A 21203-nucleotide genomic window follows, 5' to 3' on the forward strand; every position below is an offset into this window, starting at 1 on the left:
GGTGTCAATTCTGTTAATGTTAACTGATAGTCATGAATTGATGGGGGGAATAAAGAAAATATGTAAATTTCTCTACTTGAGAGTATGAATCTTTAATTTAAAAAAAAAAAGAATGATGGCCTAGCTTTGTTTGGAGTCCATGCTTTGAATACTCAGTGTGAGAAAGTTAGAATTATGTTTAAGCCATTTAAAAACTTCTTCCTAATAAAATCAGATGATGGGAATAAAGTATAGTGTATATGTCAACAGAAACCTACACTTTTGATTAGTAGAGAATTTAGTACTTCTAAGTGAAGCAAACCAAAAATAAGCATGCTATTTTGTATTTTCTATTAAATGCAAATATTACCAGGAGAATTAATGATGTATGATATAGATCTCTGGGCCGTTACCACCACTCAGTGTTTCTGTGACCACGTACGGACGCCAGTAATTACTCCCCTCGTGCAAGGTTCTTTATGACTTTGAGGAAAAGAAAATACCTTTAAAAATAAATGCTAGAATGATTTTTAATACAAACTGAATGAAGAAGGGCACAAGTGTGGCTTTATTAGGTACTGATGCTAGCCGACGTAATGGCACCTGGTTATTAAACCTGCCGGCACGTCCTCAGTTTATTTACTGCATGCATGCTTTCAGACCCTTTCGTACCTCCTCCCAGAAAGATCGATGATTCGGTGCCAATGTTCTGCTGAATCTTCTTTCCATGTTAACCGTGAGCAACTGCTCCGTGTGATGTATCCCTCTTTGCCTTTGGTTTCCTAGTGATGTGATTGAACTTGTCAGAGGGTGTGTACCTTCAAAAGGCTGTGAGTTTCCAAGAGGCACCTGATGTTTTTGTGTCTACCACTTCTAATATGTATGTTTAGAAAGGCATTATTTTTAAAATGCATTCACATCATTGAGACACATACATTTTTCAGATACATTAAAAACATTTAGTATTTTTTAAAGATTTTATTTGTTTACTTTTAGAGAGAGGGGAAGGGAGGGAGAAAGAGAGGGCGAGAAACATCATGTGTAGTTGCCTCTCACAGGCCCCCTACTGGGGACCTGGCCTGCAACGCAGGCATGTGTCCTGACTGGGAATTGAACCGCTGACCCTTTGCTTCTCAGTCCTGTGCTCAGTCCACTGAGCCACACCAGCCAGGGCTATTTAGTATTATTTTTAATAAGCATAAAGATAATTTTGTGTCTGGAATCATATAAAAACATAATATTTATATATTTTAAAGCTTTCACAAAAAAGAACACAGAAAATAGGCTTTTCTTTTTATTACTAATTAAAAGCATAAAAACACAAACCATATTCTGTTTAGGAATAAAGTATGTCAGGTGCCCACTAATTTATAATTTTTGATCATTTTCTCAAGAACCAATTTGAAGTCTGTGTTGTTTCATATATGACTTAAAAAGTTGCAAAGGCAATGATCATGAACTTTTTTTTTATGGTGCAAAGGGCAGCAGACAAGAGAAGTCAGGGGAATTGCTTTCCAGACAAGATGTCACTAAATCACCGGGTGACCCCAGATCAGTTTCTGGAGGCTTTCCAGCCATCACCAGCCTCAAGGCCACAGCCTCCATCTCTGCTCTGTCTCCCTGGGTAGCTGGTTTGCAGCTAGCTCTCTTCTTTTCAAAGAGGAATTTAGCCATTTGCCAAGGCTCTTGATTCCGGATTCTTTTGTTACTTTTCCTCTTTTTTTTTTTTCCAGTGGAACTAAAGTTGCCATACTCTTTGCTACCCTTCCCTTCAGCTACCTGTCACAATCTATGAATAAATCATGATACAGTTACATAGTGAAATACTATACAGCAGGTAGAATGAATGAACAAGAAAGAGTATATGTATCAACAAAAGTGTACTCATTACAAGAGTATATGTAGCTATCAAAAATAGAATGCTGAGCAGAGGTGAAAGCATATTCCAGGTCTCAGATAGTATTTACATTGTAAAGTTTAAAAATATGCAAAGCCAGGTATTATATTGTAGTAGGCAGTTACACAGACATGAGCAGAGCAAGGATGTTGGGCCAGGTACAGAAGGTCACCAGGGTACAAAGCCGGGTGCCTAGCAATGACCAGAACTGGGGAAATAAGGACCTCGCCCCCAGAGTAACCTTTCCTCCCCTAGCGTGTCTCTGGTCATTTGGTTTCGACCCCCTGATCTTCCATATTGCTGGTCATGTGGGTCATGGTTGGACTCTCCTGACTTTTCCTCCCCTGGTGTGTTGCTAGTCGTGTGGGTTAGACCCTCTTAGAGTGAAGCAGACAAAGGGGCTGGAGAATGGCCCTTAAGCATTAAGCCTCCAGGACAAAGAGGTTCTGACCCACATCGAATACATCTAGGCCTCAGTTGTGTTTCAGCTCCAGACCCAGAAAAGCAGCAAAACCAGACCACTGACCTCATGGCATTTACTAATGACGCCCTGCCCTGGTGCCAACTGATTAGTGGAGACCATGACCCTGAATGGACACACCTGGGAAATTGATGAATATTCTATTGAGATCCTTCCCTGGGGCCTCTCCTAAAATTCCCACCCTTAAAAGCCCCTAGGATGGAGGACCCAGCATGCTCTCCCTCTAGGAAGTATGCCCACACTTTTCCCACCACCCTCTTCTTCCCTTAGCCACATACCTTCACCCTTCTGTCTTTTGCCTAAGATCCAAGGGCCCTACTTTTGTCTCTGTAACTTGTTTCCTGAGCCCATATATTCTACGGCTCACTTCTTCTACCTCTGTGACTTTCTAAATAAACTTTCCCTTATAGTTTGAGTCTTGGCTCTGAATTCTTTCCCAGTCAGAACTGAAGTACTGAGGTTGCTGAACCAAGGTCTGGTCTGACCCCACCAGTCTAACACCTGGTGCTGTTCTTACCACCAACAGTATTATTTCTGAACACAAACATTTGCAGTAAAAGTCTAAAAACATTCATGGGGCCCTGGCTGGTGTGGCTCAGTGGACTGAGTGCCAGCATATGAACTGAAGGGTCACCAGTTCAATTCCCAGTCAGGGCACATGCTTGGGTTGTGGGCCAGGTCCACAGTTGGGTGCACTTGAGAGGCAACCACACATTGATGTTTCTCTCCTTCTCTTTCTCCATCCCTTCCCCTTTCTCTAAAAATAAATAAATAAAAACTTTAAAAAACATTCCCACAGGAAGCAGTTTTATGATGAAGCTCACTTGTCAGTGGAGGGAATGAAAGAGATGGCGTTTGAGAAAGCTTCATGTGTGTCCTGAACATGGTGGTGTGTTCATGGGTGTTTATAATCTGCCCTCTACATTTTGTATTTAAAATGCCCAGTAATGACATGAAGGTAGAACACTAGCAGTTGTAACCAAATACTTATGGAGACAAAATAATTTGAAGGAAAATTTTACAGTAATTGGAGTAGCTGTGGTGGCAAGTACCTGTTGGTTAGTGCCAAAATCACAGGGGAGTTTATGGGGATAAACTTGGGAAGTCCTGGAGTGCCTCGTCATGGACTGATGAGCTGCAGGTGGAGGACGCGAGGCAGACGCCAGGCCAGCCCACAGGGCGGTGCAGTGCAGCCTTTAGCCGCAGACCCAGATTCCTTCTTCTGGACCTTTAGCCTTTTAACAGGAATGACTCTGACCATTCTTTGCTTCCCACAAGGTGGCCCATAGGGTGAGTACACAGTGTAGATGTTGGTTGACTGTTTACACGTCTGCCTCCCCCTCCCCCGCTAGACTGGGGGCTTCCAGGAAGAGTGAGCCGCATGCTTTCCCTCTCTAGTTCCCATCCCAGCATCTGCTGCCTGAGGACCAGGAGCTGCCTAGTTCAGTCCTTCTTGCTTTAAATTCATAGTGGAACACCTCTACCCCCCTGATTTTGTCTTTTCTCTTAAGAGCCGATCTCTAAACTGTTCATATTCATGAAGGTACTAATAGGTTTCTGGGTCCCTTATCTAGCCTGTCTCATACTTAGAACTTGGGTCCTGAAATGGTGTTTTAAGTGGAAAAACTCTATGGGGGGGTGTTTGTTTTCAGGCAGGGGAAGTGGGGAAAGGCTGAAAGCCCAAGGTGTGAGTTAATGGGTGGGTGAGCGCAGCACTGGTGTCCCTGGCAGCCCCCCTTCATTTACAGAGGACCCTTTTGTGTTTTGTTAATTGCCCAAATAAACGGCTCTGTGGGGCAGAGGGCCTTCTGTCTTCTTGAGACTCCCTGGAGAGAGAAGCGGAAATTGGCTGGGGCCAGCTCCCTTGCCTCCTCCAATCTTACTTTCTAATGATCTTTCCGATTTCTCTACACAGAGAAGAAAACTTGCACTGTCCGTTCTTAGCAAGTAAATCCTCCTTGCTGCTGAGAATGGCCTTTCTTCTGCCTCATGAGCAGGAGAGCGCTGTTCCGCAGGCCCGCAGGCCCACAGGCCCGCAGGCCTGGGATCCAGACAGTGCTCTGCAGCTATCTCTTTATTTTAGTACAAACAGTGACTGACACTTGGTCAGTTTCTTGACGTTGTGTTTTTTTGGCCATACCCAGTTTAAAGGGGTATGCACCCACAGGAGAAGCAGCAACTCGGGTGCACAGAAGTCCTGGGACAATGTCTTTCTGTACGCCGAGGAATTGCTGGGATTATTGAAATTGCTGAAATGTAATTTAGGAATCCTCTTGGCTTATTTTGATTTATTGCTCTAGCAAGAATACTCGTATCTAGGGACTATCTCTCTTCCTGGAGTTGTGCTTCTTCTCCTTCACCCTTTTCCTCATTGTTGCTCTGAAAGTGGTTGCAGTCCGGTAGGGCCGGCCCTGGCATCAGCAGGGTGGGGGTGTACTGGCATGCACTGCATCCGGGTCTGCAGGGCAGTTCACCTCCCGGTCCACAAAGAAGGTGGACCTCTTAAACACACCCGCCACAGTGCCAGACATCCCAGTACTAGAAATTCACTTACGTCTTAAAGATGTGTTCTCTTCACTGTCCCACTGAAATGTGCATGCCTTTGGGCAGGTGTCACGGAGCCGCACTTAGCACAACCGAGGGCCATCATTAAAGGGATGCTTCCACAGGCCAGTGAGAGGCGTGGCTGCCAGAGAGGGGAGCAGCTGCCGAGAGCCATTTGGCCACATGTGTAAATTGAGAAATGTATGAAAAGAGTGATAATCTTATTTCACTTCTTGCTCATTTTGACTTTCTTGGGCTGGGACAGGAAAGGGTGTGCAGGTATGGGCTAGAAGATGAGAGTGAGCAGCAGAGTGAGAGGGTTTTGCTAAAGAGCAGTGGGACTACAGAGGCAAAGGGACCTGGTGGTTACAAGAAACCGCTGAGTGCAGTTGGGACCATTGGACGTAGACAATAGCTTGTCTTACTGTAGACATCTTGAATGCACTGTAGTGGATCAGGGTGTTTCTTTGGTTGGAATGCCTCATTTTGAGACAAGACAGGAGGGGGACCTCTGATGTCACTGAATAGGCTTGGGTTGATGTGATTGACATACATAGGTCTGTGTATTTAAAAAAAAGGAAGTCATTCAGGCCAATTGTGTTTCAGCCAGAACATATGACCTTGATGAACTATTTGGGAAAGTAGTTGGTATGAAGCGAGGCCGTTTCCAGAATGCAAGGAGAGGGAATCACCTTGGTTTTACAACCGAGCTGTTCGACTTATGAAATTTTCAGCAAGATGAAGGCAACATTTCCTGAAAGAGAGGGAACGAGCTTAATTCAAACAAAGCAAAGAACATGTAAACCATATTTGAATGAGTTTAAAAATAAATTTAGTTTTCTTTATAGTATCTTCTTCCCTTCCACTGCCACAAATATTGAACCAAGAATTCAAAGTATCTAATGTCGAAGCCAAATAGAAGTCCAATGTCATTTTGAATGTTAGAAACACAGAAAAAGAAAACACAAAGAAAAAAATTGAGTGGTACATCCGAATTAGCATTTAAAGTGGCATGTTTGTATAAGAAGAGAATGGTGTAATATATCCTGAGAGTACAGAGAGGATTTCGGACTGTGAAAGAATGTCAATTGCATTTATATATTCATCGAACCTGCAGTGTGGGGTTTGGAATGTGTTCGCTGGATCCCTCATCAGGCCTGCGTTGGTCTGCTGTGTGGTGAGTAGGGGAGGAGACCTGGGAGAGAGAAACAATGGAGGATTGGTCACACCTTGACAATTGTAGGGAGACCTTAGTTTGTTCCAGGGGAGTGGGGGGGGGGTGCTGGGTCACCTGGGGAGCTTTCCCAGAATACACATGCATTTCCAAACACACTTGGGAGAGCAAAACAGAAGCTGTGTGTGTGTGTGTGTGTGTGTGTGTGTGCTGGGGGCAGAGGCAGGGGAAGCCAGAGGCCTGTGGACTTTCAACCAGTTCTCAAGGTGAATCCAAAATACCACCCCCAGTTAACAGCTTTATCACCTGTGTGGTAAGAAAGTGGGCTTCTTGGTGAACAAGAGCTCTAGGGGAAGTTCTCTATTTCCTATTTACTAGAATAACTTTTTAGCCAACCTGAGTCAAACGGGAATCTGGGGAGAATTTTTAGGGAGCAGTCCTCTCAGTGTGGCTTGGGCAGGACGGCCCTCCGAAGCAGATGCCACCTGTGCTTTCTCAAGAAAGCCTCCTCCCCAAGCCTGTCACTCAGTCAGCACTGCAAAGCAGGACACAGTAGCTGCCCTGCCTGGGTCCAGTCGTGTGTCTGTCATCTGTCATCTGTGTTACCTTCAGAAAGCTGTTTCACCTCTGTGGCTTAGTTCTTTCATCTGTGAAATGGGAATACTATTCTGTCCTGGAGTATTTTGAGGATAAACATTAGTTAATATTTGTAAAATGTTTCTGACAATGCTTGGCATGCAGTAGTTTGTTAAGCAAATACAACATTGTAAGTGTTCTGTTAAATACAGCATACTGGCAATTAAGCTCCCCCCACCACCCTAGTCACTTATTTTTGTCCTGTAGAGTTAGGAAGAAGACCGCAAGTTAGGCTGAAGGAGTTCCCTTAAAAGCCAGTTCATTTGAGCTGTGATTTCTGGGGGCTGTTTGTTTACCAAATCTCCTGTCAGTGGGTGACGTTCAAGAGGGCAGATGAACCCATGCTCCTGCGTAGACCTTCCACTTGTAGCCCTCCATGGCCAGCACAGGTTCTGGCCCTGCGTCCTGGGCTGTGAGAGCCAGGCTGTGCTCAGCGGCCCCTCCCCAGAGTAACGCGTCACCTTAGGCCTGCCTATCCTTCCCACAGAGCAGACAGGTCACTTCTTGAAACTGTGTTTTGGGACAGACAGGTATCGAGGAAAATGAAGTACGATTTTATAGATGTCCACATGGAAAATTTGGGTCATAAGATTTCAAAGCTGGAAGAATGCTTAACAGAAATCTGATGAAAAATACATTTGCCTGGTAAGTGAAGAACTCACAATTCAGAGGATTTGAGATTTGCCTGCTTGACCATGAACAATAACTGGGAATTAAGGGTTCCTACCCACCAGGAACTGGAAAGCAACTTTTGCTTCTCAAGGACAAGTCTATTTTATTAGAAAAGAGAACATTTGAAAGGATGTGCGTGGGCTCATTTTGTACTATAATGACTGGAGTTTTGGCATTGACATCCATAGCGTGGATCAGAAAACAGGTACATCTCACTGAGGGTGCTTGACTTTCACTAACCTTGTCGTGGTTTCTTTGGACATTTTTATTTTTATTTTTATCTTTATTTATTTTTAGGGAGGGAAGGAAGGGAGAGAGAGAGAGAGAGAGAGAAAGAGAGAGACATCAATGTGCGGTTGCTGGGAGTTATGGCCTGCAACCCAGGAATGTACCCTGGCTGGGAATCGAACCTGGGACACTTTGGTTCCCAGCCCGCACTCAATCCACTGAGCTATGCCAGCCAGGGCTCTTTGGACATTTTGAGCAGCGTGGCCTCCACCTCTTCTTGAGTGTGCACACTTAAACCTGAAACCGAAGGGAAGAGCTCAGTGTCTCACACCGGCACTACCAGGATGCCGAGTTTGCTCAGACAAAGAGAGACTTGTGGCAGACACACTGGTGGGGCGTGGCCATCCCAGCTGCAGTGACTGGCTGTCCCCACATGTGTGCATTATCCAATGAGACATGAGAGTGGAGCGGCTCTCTTCCGTGTTGTTCTTTTCACTTGCCCCCCCACACCCCCACTGCTGCCACCCTGCTGCAGTCAGCAGGCCCTCTGTGGCCCACGGCTGTGGGGAAGTGGGTGGTGTTTGGGAGCACCTGCTGTGTCTTGGTGTTGCTTCTTACATTCTCTGCTGTTCTCACTCCTGGGAATTCAACTGCTTGCCCTTTCACCCCGTCAGACCTAAACGGCTGGGGTAAAATTATTTTAGGGTTTCCTGCAGTGCTTTTCTGTAGTAGGGACTTCACTCTGAGAATTTGGGTGGGCCCTTGCTTTCACCTGAATACACATGCATTGTCTTTTACCGTGTTGTTATATAAAGTCACCACTTCCAGAATGAGGCTGAAGACACATGCTTATGTGTTGGAACATGAATCGTGGCCACAGCACACGCTGGGAACTCTGCACTTGTCTTCCCTGGGAGCTTCCGGGCTCCACTTCACCTCACACGGCGCCCAGGTGACTTCTGACCATAAGGGGCTTCATGCAGGCAGTTCTGTAGACACAAATGCAGGAGAGGACATGGTTTTATGTAGTGTATTTTATGAATTCTATTTGCCTGTGGAAATAGGTGGCATCAATTTGACCTCACGCAGAAGGATCTGTTTTACTGTTTTAAGAATGAAAATCCTAATGACAAGAAATTCAACTATGCATATTCCATCGAGGAAAAGATTTTTAAGTGCCTATGTTCTAGAACTATAAATTCTTCTGTCAAGAAATACTTGCATATTTGGTAGATGTTATGTGAAGGTGTTCTTACCCTATTAAGTATATATTAACTTGGCATATGCTTTGTGCTCTTTGTTGTTCAGGAGAAATGGTTTCTACCTTGGGCTGTGTCACAGAGACCAATGGGGTTAACTGGATAGTGACATCAGTACTGAGTGCAGAGCTCTCGCTAAATCCTGATTTTCCGATGCAGTCTTTTGTTGTTACTGGTGGTGGTGGTATGAGGCAGGGGTTATCTCTGGGACTTATTTTTATTTTTTGAAAGCTGAGGAGGGTATTTGCTTTGAGGAGCTGGCACCATATGACATCCTGGTGTAGCTGCTGTGGAACAAATGATAATGTTGACTGCAAGGGACAGTAGGGACCTTCCCCGGGGCTGGCAGGAGGGCAGAGGGAGGGTGCGTGCTGCTGCTTTTCTCAGCTCCCCTCGGCCTCTCTGCGGAGGCACCAAACAGTGTTTGCTCTGTGTGGGGCACATGAGCGAGTTCACCAGGGGTTTTGTATTTCAGGGTATAAGGCATCATGTTTAGAAGCTTAGCAAATCAAGAATCAATTATCTGGGAGAATAAGCAGAAGGTTTTATATGTTTAGGATAAATTAGTTTAAACGCTAAAACCAGACCTTGTGGATTAAAGGAGCCCTTGAAAGCAACAAACTACACTTTAAAAATGCACTTGACATTGTGTACTGAAATGAAGTTAATAGATCAGTATACAGGTTTCATCTGTTAGGGAAACAACAGTGGCTTTTTTTCAGGTGGGCTTCCAAGGTACTACCAATTTGAATGTAAATGCACTTGATTCTGATAGGATCACAGGGAAAATTTTTGTTACCAGGCGTCTGGTTAAAAGCATGTCAGTCACAATCTCTGAGAATCCAGGCCACTCGGCTTCAGTCTAATTTTTTTTCCTGATAGATGTTGGTCCGAGAGTATCTTCAAGGTCACGGCGGGATGGTGATGGTGATGGTTATCTGGGGAGATAGTTAAGAGGAGAATTAAAGCAAAGGTGGTTGAAATGGGTGCGCCCCAAGGCCCCACCTGGTCTCTCCCTGCCCAACGTGCACCTTTTATCCACAATTTCATATCACCAAGGTTGTGCTATGGTGAATACCCAGGCACTGTGCGTTCTCTGTGTGTTAGCCCATAGCAGAATTTAGAGCAGCAGACCAAACGAACAAAAACGTGAAACAGCTTCCCCTCGTGAAATTCCACAGAGCACGCGCCAATTTTGGCTGTCCCAGGAGTGGCAGAGCTCTGCCTGGTCTAGCAGTTAATGCTTTCCCATGGCTAATAACACTTGCCCTGCCCTTCCTTAAAAACAAAACAACACTTTATTGCCGCATAATTGGCATACAGTAAGCTGCACTTAAGACTCACAATTTTATAAATTTCGACATATGTATATAGCTGCGAAACTACCACCATGATTAAGGTAATAAAATGTCCACCTTTCCCAGAAGTTTCATCTTCCCAATTATTTTATAATCACTCCCTTTTCCCCCATGTGCTCAGTCATTTGATAACATTTTCCATACCCAAAGATCAGTTTGCATTTTCTAAAATTTTAAGTAAATGAAATGAAATGATACTGTTTGTACTTTGTTGGGAGTCTGGTTTCTTTCACTTAGCACAGTGATTTGGAGATAAGTCTATTGCAGGTGTGTTGATAGTTTTTTACTTTTTATTGCTAAGTAACATCCTATTAAGTGGATACACCATGGTTTGAGTATCCATTCACCTGCTGATGGGCATTTGAATTGCTTATAGGTTCATTATAAATAAAACTGCTATTTACGATTGGTAAATTTTCTCCCAGCTTGTGGCTTATATTTTTGTGTCACTCTCTTTACAGCATGTGTTGAAGAGCAAAAGTTTTACATTTTGATGAAGTCTAATTTACTCCTGTGTTTTTTTTTCTCCCAGAAGATTTATAGTTTTCAATTTTACAGTTGGGTCTCTGATTCGTTTTGGTTAATTTTGTAGATGGAGTGAAGTATGGATGGAAGTTCATGTTCTTGTGTATAGTTACTTATTTGTCCGGCACCATTTCTGGGGCAGACTCTCCTTTATTCCCCCAGTCACTTCGTACCTTTGTGAAAACAGTTGTCCATATATTTGTGTGTCTGTCTGTTTACAGACTTTCTGTTCTCTCCCACTGACCTGTTTGTCTGTCTTCACAGCAATACCACACTGTTTTGACTATTATTAAAGTTTTATAATAGGTTTAGATAAAAGTGTTGCTCTCCAACTATGTTCACTTTTTTTTTCCAAAGTTCTTTCTTGACTCTTATAGGTGTTAATTTTGGAATCATTCTGTCAATTTCTGCAAAAGAAGCCTGTTGAGATTTTTACTGGAATTGCATTACATGTACAGATCACTTTTGGAAACTGTGAAGAGTTTTCCACTGGTTAAGGAAACTCCAGTCTGAGAGATAAGGTAGTGAGAATAATGTGTGAGTTGATACAGGGTGGAGACACTGGGATGCAGTTGTTCTCCCAAAGGCATTGCTGGAGGAGATGGGTGTCCCAGCTGGGGAAGACTCAGCTCAGAAATGAATGACTGTAATTGAGCAAACACTTGGTCAGAAAAACTCCCTCAGAAAAGCCCAAGAGAAATGACTGGGTGGGTAATTTTGTGAGCAGCTCAGGTAATGATTTCAAGCTGAAGTCAGAAGGAAGTGGCCACGCTTCTTCTGGAAAGAAAAATTGCAGTGGACGGCGCAGGCTTGGGTTAGAAGGGGCCCGTGACCCAGTAACTGCAGGTCTATAAGCTCAGGTGTTCCTGTCTAGTAGGTAAGGGGACCACAAGGTCTGGAAGGGCCATGATGCAGGGGATAGTTAGGGAAGGGTAACATCAGCTTCAAAAATTGTGATAATGACTGAGTCTTATAAAACAATAAAGACCAATTGTACCTTTGAACTGATTGTTGGTCTAGAACAGTGATTCTCAACCACAGGTGATTTTGTCCCCTTAGGGGACACTTGACAATGTGTAGAGACATTTTTAATTGTTACAACTACTGGGGAGTGTGGTTTCTCCTATTATCTAGAGGGCAGAGACCAGGGCTGCTGTTAAAGATCTTATAAATCACAGGAAAACACCATCCCTTTCCACAACAAAGACTCATCTACCCAAAGTGTCGGTAGTGCCAAAATTGGGGAACCATGGTCCAGAGGGGGCGGACCAAAAAAGGTGGCAGAACGGGGGTGGAGCTCAGGGACTGCCCTGGCGCCTCATGCCTGTGTCGTGCTAGAGAGAAATACTCTGTACATGGTGACCATGGAAATTCCGTGTTGCAGCTACATCACAGTTCATTTAACCATTTAACCATTGTTGCTGCTACCTTGGATGGTCAGTAATTTGTAGAAATCTTCTGTAAGCGTGTTTTCAGGAACTGTCTAAAATATCATCAGATAAAGAAGGTTTAACAAAAGCATGGCTTGTCTACAAATAAATGACAGAAATGTTGACCATTTAATTCACTTAAGAATGTTTGTTAGGACACGACATTGTCCATAGGTGAGTTTATTAATTAGGATACTTTTGGTTGCAAGTTCAATAGAAAGCTTGATTCATAGTGGCTAAAAAAAATGAAGGAAATTTACCAGTTCATGTAACTGACGAGGGCCAGCTGCCTGCAGGGGCTGACCCAGAAGGTCAGCATTGACACAAGGACCCAGTTTCTCCTTCGTCACACCAAAAACTTCCTTCCTGGCCCGTAGATGGCTGCCAGCAGTCTTCAGGTTACTTTTCTCTTGTTCGTCCTTCTCAGGAGAGGATTCCCCACCCCTCACCGTTGTGGATTTCCCTTTGATTGGGCCATGTTAAATTGTGGGTCCACCTTTCAGTATGGCAGCATTGATAGCATTATTCTCATTGGCTTTGATCATTGCAGTCCAGGATGGTAGCCACCAGCCACATGTGGCTGTTGAGCTCTTGTAATGTAGCTAGTCCAAATTGAGAGAAAAATAGAATTAGAGATATTTAATAATTTGTATATTAGTTATTTGAGAAATGATAGCATTGTTGGATATATTGGGTTGGAATACAAATACGTATTACTTTGACCTGTTGCTTTGAAAAAGAATTTTTATTGTGACTACTAGAAAATTTCAAATTATGTAAGTGGTTCCAACTTGTATTTGTGTGGACAGAACTTGCTTGGACTATTCAGGAGTCCCTGGGAGTGGTGTGCAGTCATTTCTACTCAAACCACGTGGCTGATACACGTGCGGGAAAGAGATGGGATGGATACCGGACAAGCAATCAAAAATGAACCCTGTGGTGACTGGCATCAACAGAGAAGGGGATACTTGTTTATTTACTATTTCACCAAAAGATGAATGTCTGGAAATACTCCTGCTCTCCTACCAGTAATAAAAGCTAATAATTTGTCTTACATACATAAATTATGAGGTTAATCTGGCGCTCATAGTAACCAGTGAAACAGCACAAAGACACATTAAGAGAAACTAAATGACCTTCATGTCGTTCAGTCCCTGTGTCCACTCACTGCTCCAGGTAGCCGTCCTCTGCCTGGTGTGCATGCTTCCACCCTGCCCTGCAGGGGCCTGGGGGCGCATGCACAGAGCTCTCTTGTTTTTGCTGCTGCTGCCACCTCCAGTGTGAGATGGCAGCACCCACTCTTCAGTTTGCATTCCTCACAATGTCAGTCCTCCAAGTCAGGTTCATCTTGTGCTTTTTATTTTATTTTTTCTTTTATTGTTTTTATTTTTATTGTTTTTTTTCCATTATCATTTAGTTCCCTTACACTCCTCTCTTCCCGTGCAGTCACCACACTGCTGTCCAGGTTCATGAGTTCTTTTTCCTCTTTGTAATGATTATGTAATATTCTACATTACAGATCTGTCACATTTCATTCAACCATTTTTCCACTGGGTGCCTGATGGTCTTTCATGTTATTGCCAGCCTTCCCTTCCTCTGCCCCCCAACAAACAATGTTGCAATAAACACTTTTGTACCTATATCCTTACATACTGGTCCTTTTTTTTTTTCCTATAGGATAGATTCCCAGAAGTGGAATTGCTTGGTCAAACGGTATGTGCTTTTTTAATTTTAATAGATGTTACTAGATTATTTTCCCTGAAGGAATAGCAAATCGTGTTTGCAGATAAGAGCATCCATTTCCTACATTCTCGCCAGCATTGGATGCTATTGCTCCTTTCAATTCTTGCCAATCTTATCATCTTTGATCATTATTTTAATTTGCATTTTCTACAGTACCATTGATGTTGAGTATATTTTCATATGTTTATTGTCCATTTGAATTTCTCTCTGCTTCATTTCATGTTCATTTCCACTGCTCATTTATCTATACTGTAATGTTTTGTTTCACAGTTCCGAGGAGCTATTTATTGTGTTTTAGAAATGTTAACACCCTGTCGTATGTATGCAAGTACATCTTTACAGTTCTTGTCTCTGTGTATATAATCGCTTTTGCCAAGTGAAAATTGTTTATTCTTAGTCAATAAAATGTTTGTCTTTTTTATTGCTTCTTATCTGTTTTGCTCATGGGGTGCCGTCCATCACAAGGTCATACAGATATTCTCTTAAATTTTCTTCCCCAATTTTTAAAACATTAAATCTTACTCCAGTTTTAAATTTTATACATGCTATAAGATAGGAGTCTTTATTTCCCCCATGGAAGATATCCAGTTACTTAGGTCAAAGTTATAACAAGAAACTTCCACGGGACTGAAATGGTACCCTTGTCGTATAATGCATTTGGATCATCTCTGGACTCTGTTCCGATACCGGTCCCTCTGCTTCTGTGGCAACACCGTTCTGTTTTGAATGCGGCAGCTTTTATTGAATGGTGGTGCCTGGTAAGCTCTCTTCACTGGTCTTCCTTTCATGCTTTTCATGGTTGTTTTTAACCATTTGCTTTCTCTTTTTTTCTCCTAAATTAAATTTTAATACTTAAATTTGGGGATTTTTTTCTCTAAATGTTTTGAATATAAAAGGTAACATAACAATATGATACATAAAACCAAAAAAATTAATATTTCTCTGTTTGGAGGATCTAAAAGACAACTCCTATTTTTAAATTCATGTTAGTGTAGTAATAATGTATTTGGGTTCACTGACATTCTTAATTGCTTTTTGAAACTTTAGTTGTTATAATATTAACATAATAAATACCTTTATCTTTTTCTAAAAGCATTTGAGATATTGGCACTAAACATTAATACTGTCTGTAGTAAGCAGTAATGGTAATATTGTCTTACAAATGAACGCGTATACAAGTACCTATGAGGTCTGCGTTTTGCCTGTGAAAGCAAAGAGACATCTCCGTGTAGGTTCCACCCACGTTCACTTGGTTTTAGGAAAACAAACAAACAAACAAATAAAACCATTAGTTTGTTCTATAGTAAAAAATGAAATGATGAATGATTAATGTATTGTGATTACTATTGAATGATATGCTTGGAAAGATTACAATTATGTTTTTAAAAATGAGATTCCCAGTACTTTCAATATTGTAATTCAAATAAATGGATTGCTATGACATTTTTGTATGTATATAAATATTAAATATAATTTAGAAAAGAGGGGGGAATTCATTAAACTTATTCATATTAAGTCCAAAACAGGACTTAGTAAATTTAGAGTTACTTATAATCTTTATTAAGTCAAAACCAAATATAATTTTTCTGTTCTGTTCTAAAGAGGTTACCTTCTGGCCTCTATTCCATACTCATGTTAAGCCATCTTATAGGTACTCCCTGTACTCCAGTTTTGGTCTCTAATATTACTTTCCACTATAGGGCATCAAGACTCTTTTTAGAATGTAACCAGATGCCATGATTGGAATAGGACAGTTTTATTGGTTTGAATAGGGGTTTTTCCCCCATAAAGAACAATAATGCTTCCTATGGTGTATGGAGGTTGAGCTATTAAGGACCAGTGAGCCATATTGAAGGCATTTCTGCTGGCTGGTAGTGGGGATTTAAGTGACAGAGAAATGGTAATTATAAGGCATTGGACAAGTTGAGCCTATCAGAAGTCGAGAATCAATCATGTTATACCAAAAGTGACAAACGGCATAATGAATTGTGCTAATAACTAAAAGGCATGTCATATTGCCAAATAAGCTATCTTTTGGTCAACTCAAATTGTGTTTCCTGCACTCAAGTTTTAATCATCAAAACTGACAGATGTGATAAACATAAATGTAAAAAGATATGGAGTCTATTTTAAATATAATTATGCGTGTGTGTTAATCTTAAAGCAAAATTGTTTTTAAGTATATGTAGGCTATTGTAGGAACTTAAAATCACAGTAAAAACAATAAAGAAGGGTGTCATAAAATTAATAATAAAGGAATGTTTCTTTTATAATACTGTCAAACACTGAAGCCTTTAATTTGCTCCAGAGCTGCCCAATTTTAAAGACTCCGGAAGGATAGAATTGTTTCAATTAGGACAGAGAACCACTCAGCTTTTATAAAACAAACACACATAAACAACCATCCGTGACTGAGGTGGGAGTGACTATAGGAGTCTGCAGGAAATAAACAAGATTGGTTTTTTGTTTTAATTTTTGTTATTCTTGAAGCCAGAAGAACTCTAGTTGCTGTGGGTACCGACGCATTCAGAAAGTCACTATAGAGGACTTGAAGCGATAAACTAGGAAGACATAAGCATTTGAATGATTAAAATAATGCTTACGAGACTTGAGGAATGAGGAAGGAGATGGCCAAAACAGCAACGCTGGTAAAAAGACTCACACGCACTGATTTCAGTGAGTCAGTTCTTGTGTTGAGCCCCTCTGCTTTACCTCAAGAGACTAAGCAGGTGATGATACAACTGCGCTGACTAAAAACTTACCTCCAAAAATACTATGTTGTGTAAGACCAGGGATATCTTTTCTGGACCTAATAAGATAAGGTGAAATGGAACCCATCTTAATTCATAGGTATCCTTAATCTAGATCAAATGGATGTAAAACAACCTTAGGTGATATTTACATTTAAAAGATGAAAAAAAATCTTACAACTAAAAACTAAACAAAGCCAAATCAAGATATGTTTTCTACACATTAATGATCAGTTTAAGACTTGTGAAGGTTGCTTACCATTGGCCAAAATGGAACTCCACTTAACGTTGTTCTAATGTGATATTATCCTCTTGTTCCTCTTAAAATGTTACCCTTGTTAAATATAACCTTTGTGTATTTGTTACTATCTTAAAATTGTCTCAAAATATAATCTTACCAGTTTCTCATCTTTATTTTGCCTTGCTCCACCACTAGAATATGTTAAACCTCCTACACGTAGGAGGTAGAAGAAAGCTTTGACACGGCGGGAGGTCCCCTGCAAGCATGTGACTCCCAGATTGCTTCAGTTTTAAGCAGGTCTGCCGGCAGGCGAGTGTAGAATCACCAGAGAAGATGTAGTTCTTCGGGAGTGAGGACCCGCTCTCCCTGGGCTCATTATAGAAATTATAAATCAGCTGTAATTGTGACCTAAGCACTTGCTTGTTCTGCTGCCAGGTCTTCTGGCCGTTTAGAAATGTGTGAGACTGCTTCATTTGTTCAGAGGAAGCCACTGGGTCAGTAGTCAATGATCCATATTCACTGTGCCTTAAGGAGGAAGAAGCTGCCTCCTCTGGGAAGCCCCGTGCGAGCTGGGGACACATACTGCCAGCTGCACTTAACTTCCAGATCGTTAGGTCAAAGGATGACTTTTTCAAATGACTCAATTAAATTTGCCCCCTAGTTATTCATCCCCACAATATTTTTATACATCTAAATATTTAAATGTGAATCTCCTTGAATTTTCTGTTGTCGTTGCTGCTAACAGTGAAATTCTAATGAATGAAATAACTATTTGCAAAGAAAAGTAAAAAAAAAAAAATGCCTGGGTCCTTTCTCCTAGGATTGGATTTATTAAGGGCCAGCTTACTCTTTCTTAGAAAGGGACAGGACTATTGAAATGCATTGAATAGAAACTTCAAAAGTGAAGTGAACCTGTCAATGCGATGGAAAGTAAAGATATTTTAAATATAATTGCAGCTGTATTCAGTAGTGAAAAAAAAAAAGGCAAAGCATTTCTTTCTAATGCCATCCTGACGTGGGGAACATTTTGTAAGAATGAACAGAATATTCGCAGGCCGGAGGGCACCTCAGCATCCTCCAATTTAGGACAGCTCATGTCTCCCAGCCTCCCCTTTATCTGACCAGGTCTCCACCAGATCTGTTAAGGCCCCTTCATTTTCATCTTCTGAGACATCCAGCCACGGAGCATAAGATCACGTTTGTAGGAACGCTGCGACTGAACAAATATTTTCTTTTACATGGTGCTTTCAGAAGAATTCTTTTATGTCCTCGGTGGCTAGGCTCCTTGGATGTCTGAACAATGAAGACTCACAGTGAGCTATTTCTACACCAGAACCCCGGGAGCTTGCCAGACTTTGAAGTGGATGGCCGCACCTTGCGGGGCCACAGAAAAGTGGGGTTTTTCATAGTCCTTGCATTGATGTTGGCAAAGCCAGATGGCTTTGTAAAATGAGCCCCAAAGCAGTATAACTGATTAAAAGAAATGCCAGATAGTCGAAGGCTTTCATACCCAATGTGAGCCTGGCAGAAAGACATGTTCTCTTGGGGTATGTTGATATTGGGGCATCTCACTGTCTCCTCTTTAGGGGTCTGCCAGTGACACTTGACATAGGTGTTGGCAGCAGTCACCTTCAACATACAGGTTGAAAAAATACCTCTGGCTAGCCATTGGGTGAGCTGCCTGGAAAAGAAGCAAAGCTGGCCGGTGAGGGAAGCTCTCTGGTGGATGTAGGTACTTTCTGAGATTGTGGCTCACCTCAAGTTACCCTCTTTTTATTGGGGCCGCATGCCCTGAAACCCCAAAGGGCCGGGCAACCCTCAGCCCTCTGTTGACTCTGTGGGGGATGCTGGAGTGCTTGCTTTTTTGGTGGCCCAGCATAGAAATCTCTCTGCCCATGTTTGCAACCCTGAGCACTGACCTTAACCTCAGAACACAGTCGTATATTTCAACTTGTTGGGAGAGAGGGAGAGGCTGATGAAACTTGACCTTGTAGGCGGAGGGATTCAGAGTTGTAGCAAATTGTTGCCTGGCTTCATAACCTACTGTCCAATTATTGGGAAATGGGGTTTGGAGCAGAAGGAAGAAAAAGCTCATCTTAAGATGAGCTTTAAAAACCTGTCATAAAACAGGTAGCTGGCCCTGGGTCCAGTCGTTTTTCCATGGTCAGGAAACACTCGTGTCCTGCAATGCATGCTGCCTGATAGCAGTTTAAACGCCAGCCCCTCCCCATGCAGTTTGCTCCCTGCTCCATCTCCTTTCACCGGCACAGGAGATTTAGTGGTGCTTTGCTGCCAGCATAGTGGTGACCAAGAACCAGGGACCCGAGTTTCACTGAAATAGCTAATTTCAGAAGAGTTTGTACATTTTGACCTCTCTAAACTTCTGCGGGTCCTTTCACAGAGGGAAGTAATTCAATCCTGGAGACATTTCCAAGAATTGTTTTTGGAGAATACGCTGATATGTATCCCTATTATTATGGTGTCTCTCTCTCTGTCTTTTTTATTTTTATTTTTTTGCTACTAATGTAGAATTTATAGTATGATAATAAGTTAGGGATAATTGGTCTTTGTAGAAAATAGTAATTTGAATAATACTTCTGTCAGTCACACAGGTGATCATTGTAGAGGAACTAGAAACCACAGACAGGGAAAAAAATGCATTCTAAATTACCCCCATCTTATCACTTAAAGACAAGATCGTTTAAAAAAGCAGAGAATTGAGCTTACCCTTGTATCTTTTGATGCATCAAACAGCTTTTTTCTTGACGTATTTTCAGCATTGCAGTCTCTTGGCATTTAAGAAATGGGGCAGCACTTTATTTCACCATGAGCATTCTTAGATCATAAAACATTATTTTTCCTGACTATGTACATTACAGAAATATATAGAAGAATAAAGAACAAAAGTTTCTACCCAAAATTTCATCTCATAAGCATTTTATTATATTTCTTTTGGGGCTGTTTTCTCAGTCCTTGTTACTTAATGACTACTGATGCTTCACATGCATTTTCCTCCCAGCTGGCACATACTTTCTCGAGCTGACCAGACATGTATGAGCTGGGGGTCCGGGTTACCCACAGAATTTTCTGTGTTTCTAAACAGAAACAGCTAGGAGAGCAAAGTTCTGCTCCAATGGTCACGTAAAGCTGTGTAGGGTACTGAGGCATTTCCTTACTTTCAGTAATTCATTTTACAAAATTCCAAATGGTACCATTTTTTTTCTACAGTTGTTGGCAGTATTTGTTTAGGTTCAGGGAAGCCAGCACGTTTGATGTGCAGGAAATCACTCCGAACAACACATTTTAATAGGTTCCAGTACTCAACAAAGAGATGCTATATTCATTTAGGGAATAGAACAGATTTTCTTTGTTTTGCTTTAACACTTGGGGCTTCATAAGATTTCCCCAGAAACCTGCGCTGCAGCCATTCTCAGCCAAATTGTGATTTGCAGAGTGATTTATTGATCAGGGAGGGTTTCCCGGAGCGCCTGAGGATCCGTCATTAGTGGAGCTCTGTGCTTGCCGTCCTGCCGGAATGGAGGCTCCCTGGGGCCAGGGGGGTTTGCTCCCCGCTGCATCCTCCATGCCTGGAATCACGCCTGGCCCGGAACAGTCGTTTCATGAGTATCTGTGGAATATTGTTCTGTGTGTTTTAAAATCACATATCTGCCTTACTGCTGAGCACATTCACAGGCTAACCCATGAGTGGATTGAGCAGTTATTGAGCTTCTGCATTTAGTTGCTCAGACTTTTGTGAAGGACCGTTGTGCCATGCTGCAGATATGGTGGTGAACTTTGGGTCCTCCACTTAACATACTTGAGTTTAGTGCGATTTTATTTATATCTTTTGTAAGAACAGATAAAAGGGATGGATTCATGCCTGATTAATGTTTTAATGTTTTCCCAGTCTTTTATATAAAGGAGTGCCATTTAAATTTAGTGTCATTCTAAATTCTAATTTGTCTACTTGGGGTTTTTGTCGAGGTGCGTTTTAAGTGTGAGTGATGCAGGCTTCCCTTTACCAGTCTGACTGGAGGACTGCTGGAAATAGCTGTTCCGAGTGTATTTCTCATCGGCCTGGCTTGACTTCCTCATATCGCAGCTGTGCCGGAGAGAAGGGGGCAAATAACACAGGTGAACAAAATTGATATCAGATGATAGGAATAAAATTAAGCTATTTTCAGTTTAATCCCATGGTGTGAATTACTGTCATGGGATGAATACATGTATCTGATAATTGTTCTTTTGTTAGCTGAGGGAAATAAAGAGATAGGAAGGGTTTTAAA

The 21203-nt window shown here is 42.0% G+C and overlaps 1 protein-coding gene across 1 annotated transcript in view; it reads left to right on the plus strand.

Moving 5' to 3' along the window:
* MAST4 (microtubule associated serine/threonine kinase family member 4) overlaps positions 1–21203 on the plus strand; it is a 532524-nt gene that overhangs the window by 280017 nt on the left and 231304 nt on the right. The window contains 1 exon segment of the mRNA XM_036019855.1: positions 13861–13896. Coding sequence (XP_035875748.1) covers positions 13861–13896 — 36 coding nt within the window.

Source organism: Phyllostomus discolor, chromosome 3 (genome assembly GCF_004126475.2).
Source record: "Phyllostomus discolor isolate MPI-MPIP mPhyDis1 chromosome 3, mPhyDis1.pri.v3, whole genome shotgun sequence".
Taxonomy (NCBI): Eukaryota; Metazoa; Chordata; class Mammalia; order Chiroptera; family Phyllostomidae; genus Phyllostomus; species Phyllostomus discolor.